Source organism: Petromyzon marinus, chromosome 5 (assembly GCF_048934315.1).
Source record: "Petromyzon marinus isolate PM22_M1 ecotype Great Lakes invasive population chromosome 5, UKy_Petmar_22M1.pri1.0, whole genome shotgun sequence".
NCBI lineage: Eukaryota > Metazoa > Chordata > Hyperoartia > Petromyzontiformes > Petromyzontidae > Petromyzon > Petromyzon marinus.
This window is the reverse complement of record NC_133671.1, coordinates 14,348,645-14,373,252: the sequence shown is the minus strand read 5'-3', so window position 1 is coordinate 14,373,252 and position 24,608 is coordinate 14,348,645. Positions and strand designations below refer to the sequence as shown.

At 43.9% G+C, this 24,608-nt stretch overlaps 1 protein-coding gene across 1 annotated transcript; it reads left to right on the top strand.

Annotated features, from left to right (window-relative positions):
• The first annotated feature begins 1,818 nt into the window (after positions 1–1,818).
• On the top strand, positions 1,819–17,584 carry LOC116939098 (ras-related protein Rab-34-like). Its single transcript, XM_032947050.2, has 11 exons — positions 1,819–1,975; positions 4,218–4,319; positions 5,550–5,641; positions 8,238–8,303; positions 8,894–8,995; positions 11,032–11,096; positions 12,008–12,059; positions 12,227–12,308; positions 12,431–12,521; positions 13,309–13,428; positions 13,880–17,584. The coding sequence occupies exons 2-11, from the start codon at positions 4,248–4,250 to the stop codon at positions 13,936–13,938; spliced, it is 801 nt and encodes a 266-aa protein (XP_032802941.1). The 5' UTR covers positions 1,819–1,975; positions 4,218–4,247; the 3' UTR covers positions 13,939–17,584.
• Positions 17,585–24,608: the final 7,024 nt, after the last annotated feature.

The window sequence follows — 24,608 nt, the reverse complement described above, 5'->3', positions numbered from 1 at the left end:
AGATTGTATAGTCGGAGTAACCATTAGCCTTAAGAGCTTGGTGTACGTGCTTGAGTTCAATGCCTATGTGTTCCTGGTCGGATATGCATTGGGCTCTATGGTACAGAGTCTTGATGAGAGAATTCTTCTGTGATGGATGGTGGTGGGAATCCGGTTTCAGATAAGCATCCGTATGGGTAGCTTTCCTGTAGATAGAGTGGCTCATTGAACCATCAGGTCTCTTTTTTATTAGGACATCCAAAAAGGTAGCTTGCCATCTTTTTAGACTTCCATAGTAAATCTGATGGCTGGGTGTAGAGAATTGATGTGGTCGAAGAATTGGTCTAGAGCAGGCCGGCCATGTGGCCAGATGACAAAAGTGGCATCCACGTACCTCTTCCATAAGGTTGGGCGCAGAGTGGCAGTCTGGATGGCGTCAGTCTCAAATTTCTCCATGAAAATGTTAGCTATAACTGGAGATAGGGGGGAGCCCATTGGGGTGCCCTCAGTTTGTTTATAGAAAGTTCCATTCCAAGTGAAGTATGTATTGGTTAAACAGTGTCTCACCAGGGGGGGTACCTCAGTGTTTAGTCCTTGATGAACCAAGTCTTCAATGATTGCGATGGTGTCAGGTACAGGAACTTTGGTGAATAAGGAAACTACATCAAAACTGATAAGCAGGTCGTCTGGGGACAGGGAAATACCCTTGATTGTCGATACCAGATGAGTAGAATTTTGTACCGCAGAGGTGGTTTTTCCAGTGAAAGGACGCAGGATTTCAGACAAAAAACGTGCCAGTTTATAGGTGGGGGAGTTGATAGTAGAGACGATGGGACGAAGGGGTGTATCTACTTTATGTATTTTTGGTAAGCCGTATAATCTTGGTGGCCTGGCAGCAGAAGGTTTCAACGAAAACTGTTTAGATTGATCAATTAATGCGATTGAATCAGAAATTATTTTGTTGGTTTTTGTGACGAGGCTGTTGGTGGGATCTCTTTTATTTTTGCATAGCTACCATCGTCGAGTAATTCTTTAATTTTGTTGTTATATTCAATTTTATCCATGATGACAGTAGCATTGACCTTGTCAGCTGAGAGGACTACAATGTCATCCCTCTTTTTTAATTTATATAATTCAAAACGCTCATCTTTGCTGAGGTTGCTAGCTGACATCTTAGCGTTTTTGAGGGTTGCAGCGATTTCAGATCTTGCTACATCTGCAGCGATGTGACCCAGGCCCCTGAGAGCAACGTCTACTTGGGCAATGATATCATTAACTGGTATGTGTTTATGTGTGACTGCAAAGTTTAGACCTTTAGCTAAAACGGATTTCAGACCATCGGAAATAGAACTGTTACTGCGATTAATTACGACTTTGTTAACGGCTAGCTTTTTGGTGTGTGGGTCCGGTCTTTTGTTGAAGAGGAGGTTAAATTTGTAAATCAGGTTGTCCTTACATTTGGTCGACATAGTAGCAGCTGAAGAGGCAGTCATATTGTCTACATGTTCCCAATCCGATGTGGAATATGAATTACTGCAGTCACGAAAGCTTTAAACCGGTGACTTCATTCATGCGATGCGGGTGACGTCACCGCCAGATGAATGCGGGGGGCGGGGCGCCGGCAGGGGCGGGGCGTGTGTCTAAATAAATAACTCGCGACCTGAGATTTACATTTCCCAGCGCGGATAGGCGCGCGGCTCCCCCCCCCCCCCCACCATACTGGCCAATCGGCGAACGTTCGCGGCAACGCTCCAGCCAATCGCCGCGCAACTCGTCTCGCCCCACGGCGACCAATCAGCGCGGGTCCTTGCACCGGTCTATGTTAGGGAATTGGAAGACGCCCCCCCCCCACACTTACCCCCCCCCCCACTACTGCTCGAGTAGTGTCGCGTCGCTTCCTGGATACAGCGCCCGGCTCAATTTTCTATTATCGGATTTAATTCGCACTCAGCGACGCAGTTTCGACCATCGAAGTAACTTTATTTCGCCTGGAACGGTGAGTGCGACGGTGGAGTCGAGCGAGCGGAGACGCGGGGAGGGTTTGACGCGCGGCCCACCTCTAGGTCGACTCGGCCTTAAAACAACACGGTTTTTTTTTTGTTTTCTCTCAACTGGACCGGGCGCTCTTGCTGGGGGTGGGGGGAGGTGGTTTTTGCTTCGGTTTAAGTCGTCGAGGTCGCCGCTGGATTGTGAGACAAAGGCGGCCTGGGTTCGTGGTGCTAAATCACACGTGTGTGTGTGTGTCCTAGCAGCCCCTAGGGGAGCGGTAGTGTCGTGGCTAGCGCCACGAACCCTGACGATCCCGGGTTCCAATTCGCGCTCACGACCAACCACCCGAGTGACGATTATCTCAACCGGTGCCCTGGGCCTCCCCTAGGTCGACTCGGCCTCAAATGAGTACCCGGTGCGACGTGTGAGCATCGCCACTAGGGAGACAAAGGCGGCCGGGCGTGGTGTTGGTCACTCACTTGATAGGTACTCGCTCGCTCGCTCGCTAACAGCACCCGCCGCCCTACAAACCTGTCGTATGGATGATGTTGGTCGCGAAAGTCTTACGGGTGTTCGCCGTCGGCAGCCTTGGCTCGTCGAGTTGTTACGGTGAATGTGGTTCTCTGCGAACTCTTTTTTTACATTCAAGAGTACGTGTAGCAAACCGTAGTGAACCTGCCGGAGTCGTCTCTATGTGTGTGTGCCTCCCCCATCTCTCCCTCTCTCTCTCTCGTCTCTCTATCGGCTCTGCGCTACGAACCCGGCAGCACCTCGAGTTCGATCCTCGGACGCGGCAGGGCGAATGTGTGAGCTGGGTCCAGGGCCCTCCTCCCTAGGGTAGACTCGGCCTGAAATGAGTACCGTACGGCGTGTGAACATCACCGGGGAGACGAAGGCGGTCGAGCGTGGTTCTGGCCACAGCCGCGTCCCGTCTGCGCCGTTATCGGCCCTAATAGGTGCTCGCTAACATAAGTTTAACCAACATGCTTAAAGCCTATATGGGGGGTGGGAGGGGGGTGGAATCTTAAGTCTATTGGGGTTTTTTTTGGGGGGGGGGGGACCGTGTGTACTTGTCCGAGTGCGTCTTGTTGTAAAGTATTCATGGTTTATTGTTTGTGTCGGTGACCCGATGACTTTGAAACACTTGAGGTGGCTTCAAGGTGGCACTAACCCCACCACTTAATTGGGGAATGGCGAGTGCTTAAAAAAATATCGTCTATCTTGTTCTTCAACATTGCGGTTTTGCCGATAAACCAAGTCGGTTGTCACGTGTGTTTTTTTTATATACGTGACAAAGTTCTTATATCGGCTCTGTCGGATGGTGGTGAAGGGTTATGGTTAATTATTGACATTATACCTACACGATGTACCCCCCAAAGAAACCCATGAATCGTGTGCGTGTTAGTTGTGCAGCGGTTCGTGTAAAGTTCTATGAACCTTGTAGGGGGGGGGGTCCGATTTAGAGTCTCTCAGACGAAGGCGGATCGAGGTTCTGGTGCTGTCGGTAACAGCAACGATCCCCGTTGTCAAATCATCATAATAAATATGCCGATAGGGGCCGTGTATAGTGAGAATCCCAAGTGGAACTGCACGTACTCGTGCAGCCCTCCGTCCTGGCTGGCGGACGTCGGCATTGGCATTCTGCACCTGGGACGTGTGACACGCGTTGCTTCCGTGTCATATCTGTGGCCACCGTTAATAGTCGTGCAAATGTTGCAGGTTAAAACAAAGACGATAGCGCGATGTCATCGAGGACTGCGTGCAGGATGTGTTTACGTTGACGTTGTGCAAAGGGGGTGTACCTTGCACAGCTGTTAAAAGTTTAAATCTCGGATGTGTGGTGACGTGGTTGCGATGCGGTTTTTGTTTTGCTATGTTTAGCGTCGTGTGTCAACCGTGGGTGGAATTCTCTTGTGTATTTTTTTACGTTTCTGCACACCCTTTTTGCTACTAAACGGACACAACACATATATCGTCGGTGTGTGAGCTCAGCCACAGACATGAACATCTACGTGCGCGGTTGCTTCCGTTTTCACACACTTGACTCAACACTCACTATTTACATTGCATCATTCCGGACACCTGTACAACTTTTGTTGCTCCTGAGGTCAACTGAATGGCTCAAGGCTACTCGACTGTATTTTATTGTTATGGACATTGTTTGTGCCGCTCACGTGCGCACGTTAAATATAGCATCATGCTGGGAATTCGTACATCTGTTTTAAATTGCGGTGTTATCGTTTCCACAGGCTTACCCGGTGGACATCCAGTAAGACAAAATGAGCGTGAATTCTGCCAGGAATTTCATTCCACCCGTGAGCAGGGATCGAATCATATCCAAGATGCCCAAGGTACGTGAAAACGTGAAAAGGCGGCTTTTCAGTGAAGTAGTACACATTTTTAAGTGTAAAATGGCCTGTCTTCAATCTACAGTACATTCAGGTCCATTTCGTATAATTCAATGTTCACGTCCAATATATTCTGAGCAGTGTTAATCTGGATATATCGCTCAACACATGCATCGATAACACTGTAGACTTAAAATGAAAAAGATTTAATAGGTGACGTTTTGGGAAATGGCCCTTCATAGCACATAAAGGCAAGAGAGATAGAGTGGATAATCAGAGTTGGAGCCTGCACTTTACACCACGGGTCTAATGAGAATCAATGAGCCCCTAAGGTGTCAAGTGCAGTCTCTTAACTCTTATTATATCCACTCTGTCTTCCGGCCTTTTTGTTCTATGAAGAAGGACCATTGCCCGAAATGTCGCCTAATATATATATTTTTCATCTTCAGGCCACAAGGTTATTGACAATTGTATTATTGTTTTGTTTAAATTATTCTTGGGCACCCATTGCCAATGTAGCATCAATTAATTTGGATCTGTATCTAGTATTTGCTGTACATTATCTTACCGAATAATAGTTAATTTGACACACGTGGCTTCTGTGGTCGTGATTATGCGGTTTTCGGCAATACTGCGCTGTGAACCCAGCAACCTGATTTTGATTCCTAGCAAAGGCTAAGATCAGCACGTGATATATTAACGCTTTCCCATTCCGAGACATCTGCAAGTTGCAAGGTGGGTCCCAATGAATCTCGGAACGCACAAGTGGTTAGCGGTAATTTTATTCATAAGCATGGCGCTGTTGTTTTTAAAGACATTGTACTGAACGCAGATAACTGTAGTGACGCGACCGCGCTCTATGATAGCTGGCACCAAACTGTGCCACACTTCCTCTGGCATGGCCTTGTGGGAGCCTTGGTACGTCTTCCGACCTAATGACGTCCTGATAAATGTATTTAATTTCAGTACGATGACGTACATGCAACGTCATTGTAATGGCAAAGGGTTAAAAGGCCCTGGACACCCCTTCCCCCTCCCGGCACTGATGAACATGAAGCCGGCACTAACCAGACCAGCATGGGGATGGATATTCAAAAATCCCCATTGACCGAAAAAAAGCTGGAGGAGGCCCTCATCCATTGGTTGATTGACAAATTACTGTAAATATGATTACTTCTTGACTTTGTGTGCACTGTGCATTAATGTCTGTGATAATTTTTTGTACAATTGCAGTGCTACACAGAGGATGCCTGTATTACCTCAAATCCGCAGTTCCATGCCAAGGTGAAAACTGCCTGCCAGGAGCACAGGACTGGCACAGTTGGGTGAGCCAAATGCACAGGGGGAGCAGACTTGTGATCTCATATTAGTCTAAACGTATATTCGGTTAGACAATGTAATGCAGATGTAAGCACTTAAGAGCAAGCCAAATGTGCTTTTGTAAATGTGCGATTGTATCAGAAGCTTCCATTTGCTTCCATTCCCACCAGTGTACAGTAATGTAAGGATGTATTGCTTATAAGAGAACCATGCTTACATTAGGTGTGCATATATCCGCCTTCCACTGTAAAATACAATTTGGATTTATATCGCGTGCATCTCAAAATGTTGCACAGTTACCGTACGGTTATTTGTTTGCGTGCCGTTATGCTACGTGTACTCTATTTGCAAACTCTTTGGTTCTTTCGGTAAAGTCACGTAGGTTTAAATGTAGTTTCTTTTATACCTACGTGGTGATTTATTTTATTTTATACCTACGTGACTTTACCGAAAGAACCAAAGAGTGTGGATTCCTGCAGTCATGAAAGCTTCAAATCAAGATTCTATTTGCGTAATTTAACATATAACTGAATGGGGGAAAAAATACATTCATCTAAAAAAAAATATATAACATTCTTGCGTGTCAAATAAGACTCGCACTGCTATGCAGTTTCCTTGTTGTCTTAACTGCTGTATAGATTAAAATCTGAGCTGTTGTGAGCTCGCGGCTGTGTGCGCACACAAGAATGAGGATGTCTTAGCATGCAACGTGTCCAGAGATTCTTGTTTCACTGTTGAAAAGACACCTTTTTTTTCATATCAGCATTCCTGCTCCGAGAGTAACGTGTTTGTGAAGTATGGTACCAGTTTGTGCAAGCCTCCCTTTTAAATTATCAACATTCCTTGGAGTTAAACGAGCAGCTGGTTTGGTTTTACATTCAACACGTGGTGCCCTGCGCTCCAAAGCATTTTGTCTGAAAGGACGTCAAATTAATTATGTAGTTTAATGTTGTACATCAAAATAAGCAGCCAGGTGAAGCATTTTTAGAAGTTTTGCTTGTGGACTGATGATACTTCTATAAATAAGGCAATCACTGCTGCACTCTCTAAAAGTCTACGTGCTTACAGGCAACATTTTTTTCTGTGACATTAATGCAAACCAGATGTTCCGCATTGCCAGCCAGGGGCATGGCCCCTTGCTGGCTCGAGCAGCAGGGAGTCTCTTGCATCACCATGAGCAACGGGTTGGGGGTAGGGAGGGGACATCTACTCCCTTGACGTTCTACTTCTGCAGTTTGAGATGTTATTACAATTTAGATGTTGTAAAATGTCTCATGGACATTGGCCCATAACCCCCACTTGTATGGAGTGACACCAAAGGTTTGAGTAACGTTTGAATAAAAGTGTCACTGCCTTTTACCTAATCACCTCATCTGCAACCGATCCTAGTCACCGGAAACATTTGTAAGTTAAGCATAAAAAGGGCCTAGGTAGGAACTTTGATGGTTGCAGGTGACCATGTCTTGCCAGATGTTGTCCGTGCGTGGGCTACAAGAGGTGTGGCCAGGAGATGGCGGTGTTGAGCATCACCTTGCTTCTGTAAACAGTATACAGTCTCCAAGTGAAACAAGCCACACACTCTTTAATGGTGTTGGCCAAACATCCCAATGCAGGACCCTCCTGAAAAAGAATGTTGAGACTAAGTGAGGCTTCCCTGGGTTAACTGGTATTATTTGTTTGTGTGTTCATTTGTTTGACTGGTATTTTAAATGGATTTCCATCTTTGTCTGTGGTCTGCATGAATGAACTGTTTTGAATAATGCAGCGGTCCCCAACCTTTTTGGCACCAGGGACCGGTTTCGTGGAAGACAATTTTTTTTCACGGACCGTGGGAGGGGGTTCATCATTGGGTCTTTCCCCCTTTTGGCTACTAGGGTTAGAGCTTGTGGGCTTACCAAAACTGTGACTGAGACAAGCGGCGCAGTGTGGGAAAGAGGCGCGGACAAAGTGGTAAATAATAAAATAATGGGGGGGCGGGCCACGCGCGGACTCACTGCTCTCACCTCCTGCTGTGTGGCCCGGTTCCTAACAGGCCACGGACCGGAGCCGGTCTGCGGCCCGGGGGTTGGGGGGGACCCCTGGAATAATGCCTCTGAGCTGGGTTGTACAGTGCATGTCAGTGGAAAAGGACACTTGTTTTTATTTGCCATGTGGGCAGATTTTAAAGCCACGGCAGCAGATGTATGCAAACATGCACTGTGCACCGTGAATCATTGCGGTCCCTGTTATGTAAAAAGCAGGAAGTGGAAAAAACCATAACGTATTTATACGTCCAACCCTTTTTCAATCCACTGCTGGATGAGGACCCCACCAAGCCTTGGGAGTTTAGTTGACCCGGAGATCGTCTCGCTGATCATTGTGGGTTCGTGAAAGTCGAGTACAACAATGGATTTTTATGCATCCTACCACTTAGTTCCGCTAGCCTATAACCCCTGATGCTCGTCCCTTTGTAAACACCATCGACGCTCAAACTTGCTTATTTTCCAAATCTGATGAGATCCAGCACATTATGTAGCAATTGGTCATGTGCATGATGTCTATTAAATGTTCACGAAGTAATTTTGCCAAGTTTAAGCCGCTGCTGTGATCTGTACGCTCCAGGTTGAAGATCTCCAAGGTGGTCGTTGTAGGTGATCTGGCAGTTGGCAAGACGTGTCTGATAAACAGGTACATTTTGATTACAAATTGAACATTATTATTTGCTCGCATACTTTTCACGTTCTTTTGAAATCCTTCATAGGGCCATGTGATCAGGGGCGGAGCCAGGGGGGGTGACTGGGGTGACATTCTGCGTATAAGTGTACGACACTCGGTCTGGCGGACTCCGTGCAACTGCATTGTCAGAGTCTGTCGCCAACCGATGGCGTCTAGTTCAACAGCCCGACTTTCTAATCATTGTTGAAATTTAAATTTGTTGAATGTCACCTTGGCCTGAAATCCTGGCTCCGCCCCTGCATGTGATACTCGTTTAGTTAGTGATGTAAATTTGCTTAAAACGCATTTACTTTACGTAAGTCATCACTTTCAATCTTTTTAAACTATAACGCTGAAATCTTAAATTTAATAAGGGCCTTCAGTTGAAATAGTTTGGAGTTGAACTTGCACGTTTTACGTATGACATTTTGCACCATATTACTTTTCCCTTTCCTGGCAAGTATTTATCAACGTTGTAGATCGTGGTCGTGTTCTTTAACACTCAGCATTATGTTGCAACATGCTTTAAAAATTCTTGTTGTGCTGGTTCTGTAATCTTGCAGGTTTTGTAAGGACACATTTGACAGAGACTACAAAGCCACCATTGGTGTGGACTTTGAAGTTGAGAGGTTTGAGATCTGTGGCGTTCCCTTCAGTTTACAGATGTAAGTAGGTGCCTTGGGAGTGGGAAATTTGCTCATTTAGGTTTATGAAGTCCGTTAATAATTACCTTGCACCTTCATCAGACTTTGCCTTAGGCAGTCATGTTTTATAATCATGGATTTACCGTAATGATTTTGTTTGAACATGCCCTTGTACTGTACGTGTGAAACTGCACATTTCATTTAAATACTTCCTTAACAATTACCGCAGTGGCATATTTATGTATATACCGATGTATTCCAATACACATATATAGGGATGCTGCGTGTTGTGCAATGGTTAGAACATGAAACTTGCAATCCAGAGGTCACCAGTCCGATCACCTTAGTCAAACAATGGTGCAATATTCATAAAATTCCCTTGCCTGTGTCCAGCCAGCAGTATAAATTGGTACACTTCAGTTAGTCCATTGGTAGTTCACATGTGGTGGGGTAAAGTGTGTGTCCACCCACCTCTTCGAGTTGTCTCGACAGCTTGGAAGAATAGGCCAAATAACCTTTTGGAGAGGCTCGCTAGAACTCCCTCTTGATGGACTCTCGTCAGCTGTGGAATCATTAAGAAATTGTGGGGCTATATATGTATGAAGTCCTTGCGCTAGCAAATCTATTTTAAAATCAAATAAATGTATGTTCATCATGCACACCAGCTGTGGATTCTCTGATAAAGTAATCTCTCTGTAAAACATGAGCGATGATTGTCAACAATGGGCTTATGTACTTGCCATTATTGATTTTCCTGTTCAGCTACGCCAGTCCACACTGCATCAATTCAGAATGTCAGTTCTGCCAGGTGATGACGGGATTTAATCCACTTTGTAAAGTATTTCATCCCTCCGGTGCTTCTGTGAGGATTACTGCTTCCTTACAAGGGATGCCCATCCCCACAGGAGAGCTCGCTATCAAAATTTGCCGTGGCTGGTATATTTAACATTTTATAGAAAAAATACTATCCGTAATGTTGAAATATGCGAGCATAACATTGCGGATAATATCACAGCTTCGGAAACATATCCTTTATAACAATGAGCACTGGCTTTGCCCTCCAGTATTGTGATTGCACAGCGCTTTGTGACTCCACTGCTTGATGAAGGCATTCCCGCGCCATTTTGGTCATTGAGGTTCTTTAACCATATTTTTCTCCCGTGCTGCTCAGTGCGGATTGGTAAAAGTTTGGAGCATTGATGTGGGAGCACAAAAGTACAGGACTACATATATATTTGCTGTACTGCTTTCTGCTGCCCACAATGTAGCCCCCACACAGCCTATTACACCTTACGTGTGGCGGTCACCCATCTAAGCAGAGTCCAGGCTCAGGTCAGCTTAGCTTCTGAGATCTGAAGGTCTGGCACATTTCTGGGAGATTTGGTCGTAGATCTTACAATATTACTGAGCAGATTTTGGATGTGTCCACATGTTGCTGCCTCCAGTAGAAAACATATTAACCTTGAGTCCAGGTGTTCTTTCCACAGTACATTTTTAATAAAAAACCTTTTGCAGTTAAAACCATCTCCACTCGGCCGATGATTTTTTTTTTACCATGGTTTCGTGTTTTATATTTGTAGCGCGTAAACTTGTCGTAAAAATGTTTTTTGTTGAAATGAAAAGGCAGCTACTGTGCGAGCAGTATTCATAGTTTTGCTCCGTAAAAAGGATGTGTGGGGTGCCCTACAACTTTATCGCCTGGTAAACAGGAGGTCGTGGGTTCTATCCCGACCCTGACGCCTGTATATTTGGAGTTTGCGTGTTCTCTCTCCCCCGTGATCGCGTGGATTTATCTCCGGGTCCGCCACTTTTTCCCTCCACATTTATAAACAGCATCACACGTTTAGAGTGTCTGCTATACATGTCCGCGTGATAAGCCTCTTTGTTGAGCTATCGTTTGTGGCCAGGTTGCTTCTGAAATAGAGGTGTATAGCTCAGTGGGCCTTACCTAGTAAAATGAGATCATTTAAGTTTAATAGTTTAGTTTTCTACTTTGACGATGCATTGGTTATTGCAAAAACAAACCAAATGTTTTTTTTTTGTTTTGTTAAATTCAGATGGGACACAGCTGGACAGGAACGATTCAAATGCATTGCTGCTGCCTATTACAGAGGGGCACAAGGTTTGTGTGCCTTTGTTCACACTTTATTGTGTTAAAGCGCACTCTTCCTTCACAGGATTGCTACGGTCGAGATTGGCGAACCCATTGCCACTGGGGCTATATGTAGCCCACGACTTAATTTAATGCAACCCGCAGCCACACGAAGCACACCTCTTTGGAACGGCCAACAAACTATATAAAGTGGTCCATGCAAGTATGCTTCTAGAACTGTGACGTGACATTGTGTTAACTAAAAGAAAGCGGGCACAGGCATTGTTAATGCAATAGAGGTGAGCCTGAATTATTTGCTTTGTTGAATAACGCATAAGTGTGTCTGTTGATGTGTGGCCAACCAAAGGTACTTTAATGCCATATTTAGCCCTCTGTAATGAAATGGTTGCTCACTCCTGGCTTAGGCATTCACAATGCAATTATTTAATTGTTTTGAGGCTGAGCTGTAGCCAGCACACAACCTTTGCCCCATCTATTCACATGTTGAGCTACATTTGCAGGGAGTCTAATAACTGTGATTCACAAAGTGGTTGACAAAGTTAGGTTGATAAGTGGTTGGCAGAATGTTTTGGTACTTTAGTAGCATTAGAAATAATATGCATCGTATTCTTATCAAAGAATAGCATTTTGCCCTGCGAAAAAACAATGCATTACCTAAGCATTTTAGTCTTGACTGAAGAGCAATACTTTTCAATCCCATGTTCTCCTCATCTATATGCCGAGTGCTCTGAAGAAGGGCCATCGCTGGAAACATCGCCTATTATATATATTTTTTCCTTTAAAGGTCACGGGTGTTATGCACGAATATGTAGTGTTTTATTTATTATATATACCCATTAAATATTTCCACCTTGCTTTCTATTGATTAAATATTGTTGCTCCAAAGTTTGATGTTTTTAACAAATGTCTCTTCATTGCAGTTGTGCTGGTTGTCTTTGATCTGGCGGATATCGAAAGCCTTGATCATGCTAAGTAAGTGCAACTCGCCATCTGCATTATTTTATGCACGCGTGTTGAGCTTCTTTCACACCGTACAAAGCCAACCGTGCTAATCGGAGGTGCCGGTTGTAAATATGTTTTCAGAGGCTTTGCTTTGCCCCGACTGCTCCTCACTCCACTTCTGCTCTTCCTCTTCACAGACAGTGGCTGAAGGATGCGATGAAAGAGAATGACCCTGATTCTGTGCTGGTGTTTTTGGTGGGGACCAAAAAGGATTTATTGGTAGGTGTAACGTTTCCTAAATAATGGAGAAATGTAGGCTTGAGATAAATACATAAATCAGACGGGTGTGCACGAGTTGTGTTGTTGAGAATTGATTTTCCGTCGCCTCTGTCTCCCCGCAGTCTGAGGGTCAGTGTTCGCGTGTCGAGAGCGACGCCATTAAAATAGCCAAGGAAATGAAGGCTGAATACTGGTCCGTTTCTGCAAAAACAGGCAAGTCCGTTACAAAGCAGAGAACACACGTCGCTTTCAAAAATGTATCTTATCGGGTCATTTTTCGTGCTATGTTTATGTACAGTGAAATGCCCTATCTTGCGGTGATGTTGGGGGCGCTAACGATGGATTTGGTTATTTGTGACTCTCCGTCAATTCAATCCTAACTACAAAATTGTAGGATTATCCTCGATTATATGTGGATTATAAAGGATAATTTTTATACAACTACTGAAGTCTGGAAACATTGCACATAACATGATACATTTTAATGCCTCTGACAGAGTTCCCCTCATGTATGGGCATGTTGCCTATACTGCAGGCCATATATTGGATTTGTGGGCATGCCTCTGTCTTTAATAAGTAGGCACATCTGAAACAGCGGGAGGGACCTTGCCTACAACATCTTGCACTTCACCAGCATTGGTTCAAGCAAGCCTGGCTGATGATGAGACTGTCGAAATCGGTCCACAGTTTTGATTGTATTGAACCAATGCTGCTGAAGTTATGCATTCCCAGAAGGCCTTGTGGTTGACGGGAAGAAAAAAATCTTATTTTATTTGTCTTTACATGGATGGACACATATGAAGAATATGTAGTATCTGATTGTTTATTTTGTTGCAGATGATGAGATAGGGTTAGCTGCATCATTTTATTTGTGCAAAAAATATACTGCTCTCAGGAACATGTGCGCATCCACTGTGGGCCACTGTTAGAAAAAAACGAGCAGATAATTGGGTCATGCTTAAGAGAAGTTTCACGAGATAATTAACTTTCTCTTTTACAGGAGATGGCATTAAAGACTTTTTCTTCCGCATTGCCGCGCAAGCGTTTGAGGACTGCCTACTCAAAGAGCTGGAGAGACCCCAAGCGCCGGCAGCAAAAATAGGAGGTGGAGATTTTGTCAGTAAGTGGTCATTCTTGTGCAACGCGTTTGAGAGCAAATAGTAAAATATTCTAACGTCCCTGCTTGAAATATGTTCATGCATGAGCTGTGTTCGTCATCAAGATGATCCAATACGGGGAAAAAAAAGCTGGTACAGTAAGTTGTGTTGCTTATCTGGACCTACGGTACCTGATTGAAAATCGGCTGCATTGATCGAAGGGTTTCTCAAAACTTGGAAGATGCAGATCAGAGCAAAGAGATACATTTGAAAATAGTAAAAAACAAATTTGTTTGCTTTACTCCGGACAGTTATCCGTCAGCTTCCGCACCGTTAATCACAACCGGAGACAAAAGCACATGTCAGAAAGCGTTGCAGAATTCACGTGGTGTGCGTGATTTTTTTTTTCTCTAACTTGTTTTCTTTTGTGTTTCATTCCCCCTTTATCATTTTTGTTGTTGTTGCCTTTTGCAGAGGTCGACCGGAGTAATGCAAATGTCTATGATGAAGCCAATCAAAAGAAATGCTGCTAACATTACAAAACGTTCTCAAACTGTAAGCTGCAGACTCATTCAACGCAGACCTTAAGGGATCACGGTTAAGGGGAATAGTCAGGGTGTTTTTTTTCAATTGTTATTGACCTGACATGTGTTATTCCTGCACAGTAGTTAATTGACTAAAGGGATTACTACTATCCTAAATCGCAGTCATACAGAATGATGGTATTTATCTATAGAATCTGAAACTGTCTTGGCAAAAAATTGCACTTTTTTAAAATGCCGCTTTACAATAACAAACAGTGGAATGTAAGTTCACAGCCTGTAAGCTAATTTTTTTTTTATATATATAGTGCTCTACTTAAGGTTTTTCCTATTTTAGACTTTTTCTCTTAATAATGGTTAATCAAACTCACTTGACCTGCAATAATTGCCACTAAGAGTGTCATGTATGGGATAATTGTGGAAAAGTAATGTTCAGTACTTTAATTAATTATGGGTATTGTAGCAGCAATGGATTTGTTTATGGATGTGTGCTCTATTTTTGACATTTACTCTAGGTAATGTGAATGCTGCAATATATATATGCCTACATTATCATGAACATGCACACTTAAACAGTTTTTGTTGTGTATAAAAGTGGCTGCATGAATATTTGGATACTGTATTTAAACCAGGTGAGAACCACTGAGACGACAGGTCATATTCTCAAGGGAGACCTGGGGTAGCAAAACCATAGCAAAATCTAAAAACTTTATTTTACAAGGTAAGATCCACTGAGCTCTTGTTCAGAAGCGACCTGGCCACAAATGATAGCCCAACGAAGTGGCTCATGATGTGGAAATTATAGCAGCCAAATACTCTAAATATAAAAGCACATGCATCCAACTTTACTTTTACAAAAAAAAAACAAATGGCAATTATAAACGTGCAAAATTCCAAATGCTTCAAGCAAACTTCGCGACAATGTAAGACACTACCACAGTTCTGAAATAGCATTGTAATAACAGCTAGATTATCTTCGGTACGGAAATAATAAGAATGTTGTTGTCACTTAAAACATTCGCGAAAAACTTTTTTTAATCAAAGTTACCGCGTCTTAAAATAGCATAAGTGTGGGAAAAATGTGCACAGCATTGCATTATTTTGAATAACCATTGTCATTGTGACCAATCTTAGCTAGCAATAGGATCAAAATCTGATGCGACATCAATGCTGTTGATAGCTGCAGTTCTCAAACAGGCCCTGCAGAGATAATTGCCTTAAGTGTTTAATTCAAACACCTTTCACAAAGCCTTATTTGGTAGCGATTGTGTGGCATATTAATTGCCAATAAAGCAATTTACAGACGCATCGTCTGAACGGAACCCTACCACAAGACGTTTTAATTCTTCAAATGCTTCCTGTGCCATAATCAACCATTCCAATTACAGTGACACGCCTGTGTCGCCATACTGGTCTTTAGTAAATACATGTTCATTGAGTCACAATTGAACAGGAATAACTTGGAATTAAAGTCCAACTTTTGGTTGCTCTGATAAAGCCTGACTTGTGAATAGCGTTTATAGCGCTAACGATTTGATTAATTTCATCACGATTTGACGTGATTCAATTCAAGATTTTGTTTTCTTAACGCATAAAATATTTGTGTTTGCAGTGGTCACATGAACCAATCACATGCAACATATACAATAAAAAAGTCTGTTATTGCACTCACAAATCGATGCTTGATTGGTGACATCATTAAGGGTCGATTTTATTCAATGAATATGCGTTGCTGTACCCATACTGTATTCAGCACGCATTGAGTGTTTTTGCAATCTTTTTGAACTTTTGAAAGTGCCTTGCAGAAATTAGAAACGCAAGGTGTGCCTCCTATTGTGCAGTGACATCAGCTGGTCTTTAGTAAATATGGACTTGTAACTTGGTTAACGTTTTATTTGTGTGTTTGGCCCGATGCTTATGGTATGCGCTTACCTGCATTGTCAAAGAAAACGGTTTTGACAGGCGAGTGGCGATCTAAACACTTTGCTAAAATACTAAGTAATCTGTGACATTCAGGAGTAACTGTACTTAAATAAATAGTTTTTTTGAGCAATGGTCAATTGTCATAACTGATTACATGTTTGAAAATAACCTTTCCGATAAAAATGTCAAGCTATGCTGCAGAAGTTACTGACTCGGTTATATCGTCGGCAACATGATTATCGCTTACTATTTTGCCACATTCAGAATGCCAGTGTAACTGTTAAATCTGTCATACGTATGTGTGTAGATTTTTTGGGATTCTTAAGCTGAAGTTGGGCACATGCATTGTACATTAACTTGACATTTTCTTCACGTTAAAAAGAAAACAAATCAACAATGCTCAACTTATATTTGGAAGATGGGACACGAATTCCACTTCAAGAGTAAACTCGTCACGTGGTGCATGCTTCGTGTGCGCCTCTAGTGTAGTGCAATATCTGTACAGATGTTTTAGTCCATATATCCTTGTATTTGCTCGAAGCTAACCCGGATAATCGCATTGACAGATGCATTATTGTTCCCGTGGCCATATGGTTACACAAATTGTCCTTGCCAGCTGTGAGTTTGTTTTATTCCAGACAAAATCGACCCTCGCTTTTTGTTAGCCATTTTTTTAAATCACTTAAATGAAGTTTACAACCAGTAACTTAACAGACTCGGGATAAGTGTGGTACAGTCACGTTCACCACAGTGCTCGTACTAGCTCACGTTGATCAGTCTACATTCATGGACCCTGACATTTAGGCCAGGGTCAAGCCCATTTAGCCCAGAGTTTGTCCTTCTAAAACATGATTATTAATGAATGTTTGCTTAAGGAGACATGTTTTAATGATGCCGTCTGCAGAAACTTTGGCCCACCATAGGAACGTTGTTTTAATTCGATCTTAATATAAGAAAGTTTTAAAAGGTGAATAACTGAAAAACCCTGCAAAGTAAATACATTCAATCAGCAGTGATTTAACAAAGATTGTTGCAAGGTATGTAGTGGGGACACTGGTAAGAATCAGAATGTTTATCCTGGAGAAATACAATCTATGATGCTATTTTTCACAGGTGTCCAGTAGGGGCGGGTCAGAAAGTTGTGACATTTATTCAAAAGAGTCGCCTTTACGAAACTCCTTAAACTCCTTACTTACGTATCTGCAAATGTACAACATTCTTTGCCTAAGTGACCTACCATTTTCTAACAATCCAAGACTTGTGGTCTTTTACGTGTGTAGACATAGATTATTCTTATAAACTTGGTAGAAGACATGAATGAAAATCTGCTGGACCTAATTGTAATGAGTTTCTTAATGGAATACCATTCTATCAGTCATCCATGCTATTTGAAGTGGCATGATTTGTTTCTGCAATATAATTATTGTAATTCACGTCATAATTGTGTTTTAGGTTTACAATATATTTTCATAGGAATTACAAAGTAGTGTTAACCTGTATAGATAGTTTTTTTTTATAGTGGCATTGTTTTAATATTGCAGTGTCCATCGAGTAACAGCAAACATTCCGTCATTGTTATTTGCAAAGATTATTATTGGTCCTTTCTTGGTTTTTCTGGTACGTACGTCCAAATTAAAATTCTTCTTTTGAATTGTTTCATATCACCATGTAACCTTACATTTGTCTGCATTTGTATTAAAATGTTTTGTAAAAAGTGAGATTCATGTTTGTTTTTTTGTCAGAAATCATTGTTCGATATGATGAATGCAAAAGACACGTTTCTTATGGGAGCATTCATGAAGAACTACATTATACAATTATAATTTATATTTACAGAGCTTTTGCATGCAACTGTAACCAGAGACTTGATACACAATGGCCGGTTCGAATTAATTTCGCACCTCTGATTAGCATGGTTGTCTCTACGGTGCAAAGTAAGTTATACATACAATTCTATCCTAAGACGTTGTTCCCGAGAGGCGACAGCGGAGGAAATTGCCAATGTGGGAATACGAGCGTGTTAATGCGACGGCTTTATATTTCGTGACACTACCGTGCACACTGTTACAAATCAAGTCAGTGCTGAGTTATTTGAACTGATTCTAGGCCTCAAATTTGAGTACCTGGCGAGGCCGTAAAATATTGTCACTTGGGGAGACGGGCAAGCGCGGAGCCAGACGTAACACCCCCTCGTGTGCCGTGCCAGTATTCATAGGCGCTCGCTAACAGCACGTGCCCCAACAGGCTTTGTGGACTCCACAGGGGGATCTTTATGTTTGGACATTTCCTTACACGTGGAACTATGTGATTTCTGGCCTGTCTGGCACAAATGTGTGAAGACCTGTGGGTATTCTTGTAGACGGAACCAGTAAAGCTGTGTGCATTACTTCAAATGCCCCTTATTTTCAATTGATGTATTTTAAATGTCATTTTAGTTTTGTGTTTTGCATTACAATGGCATTATTTTGTAAGGAACATACGTTTGTCATACCTGCATCGTTTTCATAACTTAACATCTACGCGACTTTACCGAAAGAACCAAAGAATATAAACTTAACGTCCCAGTATTAACTTTTTAAACGCATAGGAACATGACCACTAGAGGGCACCGGTGGTCGCTGCAACTCGCCACACCAATTTTGCATTGTGCAATGGTTTCATTGTCTTCTTATTCGTCATCGATTCCTGCAAGGATTTGCCACCACGGTATGCTTCCGAGGTGAACCTCAACGATGCTGTGACTAAATAATTTTCGATTCGGCTGTTTCTTTTCGAACCGGCCGTTGTGTATCAGGTCTGGGTCTGATCAATTATAAACTCGTAAAGTTAGCCTCGGTAAATGAACAACAGTGATTAAGTACAAACTTTCCAAATACTGTATTGCATAGATATTGCATCCATGCAGGGTATGCTAAAGTACTGTGCATATGAATGTTCTTTCAAGTTACATTTGTTGCGTATTATAAATGTAATAATGTTTGAATGAAAGTGTTCAGACCATTTGTTAATCCACTGCTTTATGAGGGCGTCCTCATGCCATCCCCATCATGCTCATTCGTGCAGATTGCGAAAGGTGGAGAGTGGTAGTGCAGCGGTTCGAATCCCGCTCACAGCCAACACCGATGACGATTATCTGAATCGGTTCTGGGCCTCCCTCCCCTAGGTCGATTCAGTCTCAAATTATTGCATTGTGCGATGTGTAAACGTGGCGTGGTGCTGGCCACCCACCCACTCGTGTGCCGTGTCCACTCCACAGCACTTGCCCCAACGATCTGTTTAGGGATTTTTTTTTTGTCTTTGGAGCATATACGTGGAAGTATAGTACATCACAACTGTGACTTTTGCTGTAGTGCCCCTTGGCCGACATTAATAGCTGTGCAGCAGCCCATGTGTTTGGTTGCCTATCCAAGCATCTCTCGACACTCAGCCATGCTTGCCTTCCAAGGTGTGATGAGGGCATCGGTTCTGCTGAGACGCCACCACCCACCCTTTGATCTTCGTTACGAGGACAGTGGCACGGTCTTGTCTGCAGGTGGCAGATGTTAACTGGACTGCACATTTTAATGCTAATACACCAGGCTTTTCCCCAATAACCAACACATTTGAATGTATTTAAAAAAGGAATGCGCATGGATGTTAATCGCGAGACATTTTAAATGTAGCACAACGTCACCTGTCCAGCCATTACATACCCATCCTGATCAATGTTAACCCTCCACACACATTGCCGCATTTGTGCATGTTGTCATTTGCCTCGGATTGTTCTCAAATCGAACCTTTTCACACGCATGAACGCCTGCTGAAAATCGCGTGCATTTACTTTTAAAGCACCGTTAATTATTGTCCCATTTTAAATAAAAAAACAATTATCGGATCACTTTTCACAAATCCTCCCTGTATACCTCGGCCCGCAACGAGTGGAAACATGCAACAGTGTACAGAATTAGAAATAGATGTTCTTTTTTTGTTGACTTCTCGGGCATCTGTCGACCCCTCTCTCCCCTGGTATTGTACTGCCGGGGAGTGGGCGTCGTGGTAAAGGCCACTTGTAAGCAGGGCAGGTTCTTACTGTGTGTCTCTATGGAATTCGCAGCGATTGTAATTGTCGTAATTATTGAGTGGACGTTAATATTTAATACTTTCAGCATACGAGCATTCACAATTATAATATACATTTTTTTTTTCTGTGACAATAGATAAACTTTGATTTAAAGCTTTCGTTACTGCGGGGATTCATATTCTTGGTTCTTTCGGTAAAGTTACTGGAAAAAACAATAATATAATAGATAAACTGCCCAGTTCTGGGCAAATGACTATATTTTTTTGTTGTTGCATGCAAATTATGGTGATTTTACATTAACTTTTTTTAATTAAATGCTCAACAATCAGATTAAAACAACAATATTTGTACCAAATAATAGGAGATAAAAAATAGCGAGTAACATTTTTCGACGATATATTTCCACATATTATCGTATGTGATTATGTTTTATATTTTCTTTCTCCTATGAATTAGTATGTTGAGATGTTAACATTTTTCCCATGTTTTATTTTGAATGTAGTGAAGCTCAATATACTTGCGATATTGTATGCGTCAATACACGACACATTAAGCAACACAACGTTTTAATCCGTTTAATTTATGGCAGTCCATTGCACACGTGTTTTACGACACCAGTATTTTACATCAAGTTTATGTATTTTTAACACGTCATCTTGAGCGCAAAGAAGTATCATCGCCTCCTGTATTTCCAGCATCACGGCCAGGGCTGTTGTACAACATTACCAACCCCTTTGTGTGCTCGCTGCAAACATCCTCGTGAGAGTTGTGAATTGCCGTGCTGCTGAAATATAAATGTTTATTGTGGAAGGTACAATATAGCGCATGTAGAGAAGATGGTCCTTGCCGTTACGTAAGTTATTGCTGCTGTGTTGCGGTGCAAAACTGCACATCACTGATAAAAAAAAACCTTGGTTTTGTCGTTTTTCAAAGCAACCCCCCCCCCCTCCGCGCATCCCTCCAAAATCGATACTCAATCCACCGCATCGCATGCAGCCGTACACATGTCCTGTCGTTAATATCCCATTATTTGCCATACATCACACAGGCAATGGCAAGGTATAAGGGGGGGGCGGGAGTGGGGAGGTGGAGGGCTGTGGGGGGGTCAGGAAGGGAGGCGTCCCAAAGGGTCTGGGAGCAGCGAGGGGAATTGAGCATGGGATGCACTCGGGGCACACATGGGAAGACACAAAGACAAAGATCCCCCGTGTAGCCTTCACAGACTGGCGGGGGGCAAGCGCTGTTAACGAGCACCTATGAAGGTCGGCGCGGCACACGAGGGGGTTAGTTGGACAGCACCACGCCCGGACGCCTTTGTCTCCCTCGTGGCGATGTTTACGGCACCGCACGAGGTACTCGCGTGAGGCTGAGTCGACCTTAGGAAGAGGGTCCAGGACCGGTGCAGATAATTGTCACCGGTGGTGGCCATGAGCAGGAATCGAACTCGCGTCGCCAGGTTCGCAGTGCAGCGCGCTGACCGCTAGGCTACCGCACCCCATTAGGAAGACACGGACAATTTCACACACACACGCGCTGCCAAATGCGCACGCCGCACGCACGTCTGTACAGGGCACGTGCCCTTCCGTTGTTCCAGTGGGCCCGTAACATGGCAACTGCTCAGCAAAGGCCTTTCCACTGTGTGCTTCCGTGCCTTCCTTTTCGTATTGGTCCCCCGTGAAGTTGGGGCCTTTTCCACTCCGTTATTGCTTCGCCGTCACCATCATCCGCTTGCCTCTTCTGTGTCTCTTCTCTCGGCGTCCACTCCGTTGTGAATTCGTCTCTCATCGCTCGTCCGTTCTCATCACGTGCCTTGCTCAATTGCCACGAGATAAATGTGCCTTTACACTCTATTATTTCCCTTCTCTATTCATATATCATGGGGTTTTTTTTCCTCTCTCTCTCTCTTCGCATACAACGTTTTATCTCGCACACATCCGATTAGCACGGTTGGCTACGTACAGTGCGAAAGAAGTTCAACATACACACGTGAATTATTACTTGATGGGAGTCATTTAATTGTTGACTGCTCTTTTGTTAATTCACTGATTGTTGAGGGCCTACCCATGCCGTATATCGGCCATGGAGGGGGTTGATTGTCTCTACCTCACCAGGTTGGTTCAAGTGGAGGCCCTGGACCGGCTCAGATATCGTCATCACCAGTGGTCGAAATGAAAATGTCGTAGTGCCGCCATGAAACTCGATTCGTCCTGCGGACCATGTTAGACTCCCGTTTGACCTCGAAAAAAATGCTCTCGACGCTTTTGGGTGTAAACGTTCTGAAAATTTTGCCGACATGCGCGTTTGGTGTCCCGACAAGTAGCAGTGTGGCATAACCGTCGTGTACCGGTCCATTACAAAACCACTATTGTTGTGTATGGCAAGACGTTCAGGAGCTAAATGCCAATGTCGAGGTCTGATAGCCACGAGAGGACAGAGTTGGTGTAGTTTTGCTTTTCCTCCTCCGTTGAAGGAATGCAGACGACAGTGGTTTACTCTCTGGTCCTTAGTTTGGGTTGCATCACCACAATCGCACTGTGGCTTGGTTTGAATTGTGCGCATTGGCCTGTCGATTTCAACCACTGTTCGCTGCTAATCTTAGCCATTGCAGGGAATCGAACTCGTATTACCAGGTACATCGCGCAGTGTGACAAGTACTATTTCATTATTGTGGGTCTAGAAAATCTAATATCATTTGCAGCGCAACACTTACGTTCTACCGCAAGTTGTTTGACGTGATGTCCCAACAGCTCAAACACATCCGAGAGCGATATTTTACCAATGGACATGCACTTACAATGTTTTATCGACAATAAGCGAGATTGTATAAGAGATGGCCAAATGTGAAAAGGATGAACGTGGCTGGGGATTGGGAAAACCCTGCTGGAAATGATCGTGCCTTTTTTGTGGTTGCCAATCAAGGCGAAGCTCAATATTTCGAATTGAAGCCTTTGGCATGGCAAACGGCTGCAATGCGATACTGTGTTATCTAATTTCATTTTTCGATGGCATCAATATGAAAAAAAACATATCTCTAAGCACCTTGGTTAATGCACTAACAACTGACTACGTTTTTGTTGTCATTGAAATGTTTCACTGTCAACGACCACCCTTGGCGCTGCAAATGCATCACCGAGAAACCACTTTCCCCACACGCGGCAGAATAAAGCGCATGACTCCCGACTTCCGCGAGTCACCCAGCGATTTTGACTAAATTGACGGTAACATTTGCAGACCTTGCGGTGGTGTTACGACGACAGAGTACAACGCACAATTGAAGACGCGTGGAGTTCGTGGCTCTCCAGTGCGCTGTCGGGCCGGAGTGTGCATTGATTGGCACGATGGCCCGGTCTTTCGATCCACGGGGCTGAGAGCTTGTTGGAATAGTTACCCCAACAGCGAGCGATACTTTTTTTCGACAGCACGTATGGCTCTCGTCCCAGGTGAATTGACCAAGAATGTTGTATTCCTACGTTACACGTTCCTTTCACTCACAATCCATGCAAGGACAAACAATAGACCGTAACAGACATCCGTGTGTGTGTGTGTGTGTTGTGCCCTTATCGCTTGTGCAGTCGGAGCGACGCGTCGCCCCAAAGGCACATTTGGCATGCACTCGCTCTTATAGTCTGATAAAAATAGCTAAATGTGACCATTCTTACACAATGTGAGCATAGACATCAAGACGCAGCTGACCTTACATCGGTCGGCACGCGCTCATCTTTACAGTCCCGCGACGCGCGCATGCATTTTCTGCTGTGAGATTTCTTTCGATGCAGAAGAGGAAACAAAAAACAACAGCTGGAATGATCGCGCACGCCAGCCTCTCGGCATCATTAGTTGGTATAACTAAACACGAAGGTGAATGTTGAAAACAAGGGGGGGGGGGGATGGGGGGGGGGATCTATGTAGAACGTATGATTTTAGTTCCGAACTTTATATTGATATTTGCTGCTTCCAATCGATGCACGCCACCACCATGCATTCCTCTTTCAGTTGTTTGGTGGTGGTGGTGGGGAGCAGGAGGAGGGGGTAGGGGGAATAGCTTCCCCCTACCCCCTCCCATTCTAAGCCACGCGACACCTCCACCACCCCCCCAGCCCCCATGCTCCATCCACACCAATTCCCTCCCACGCCAAACCCTTACCCCCTCGCCCGCCCGCCTGCCTTCCCCCCCCCCCATCCCTTGTGAAATATGATTTATGCTCCTAAGGCTTTCGCTGGCCCCCGAATATTTGTCAAGCTGACACGCTGGGGTCGGAAAGGCTTGTCGTGGATCGTTTGTTTTCCGGGCCTGTGCCTGCTTCTAAAAACTTACACGCACAACACACACACACAATACACACACACAACACACACACACACAATACACACACACACAATACACACACACACAATACACACACGTGCGCGCGCACGTTAACACACGCGCGCGCGCGCACACGCACACAGTCCAACGCACGCGCTTATACGCTCATGAACATTCGTTCTCCAAGGTTGACTCGTACGCGTCTATGGGGGTACCGGTGATCACGACCTGCCTGCATTCTCTTCTCCCCGATTGCACGGCGCTAGGATAACGCTGCTTCTGGGAGGGGGGGGGGGGCGGGCGGTGTGGAGGGGGTGGAGAAGTTTTGACTTGGACAACTTCCTCCCCACCCCCACCCCGGTGCCAGCGCAC

Bases quoted from the DNA above. Each gene is read 5' to 3' on its own strand.
- LOC116939098 (XM_032947050.2), top strand. From the start codon at position 4,248: ATGAGCGTGAATTCTGCCAGGAATTTCATTCCACCCGTGAGCAGGGAT. The intron at 4,320-5,549 runs GTACGTGAAAAC...GTACAATTGCAG, and splicing joins TCATATCCAAGATGCCCAAG to TGCTACACAGAGGATGCCTG. The intron at 11,097-12,007 runs GTTTGTGTGCCT...TCTTCATTGCAG, and splicing joins CTATTACAGAGGGGCACAAG to TTGTGCTGGTTGTCTTTGAT.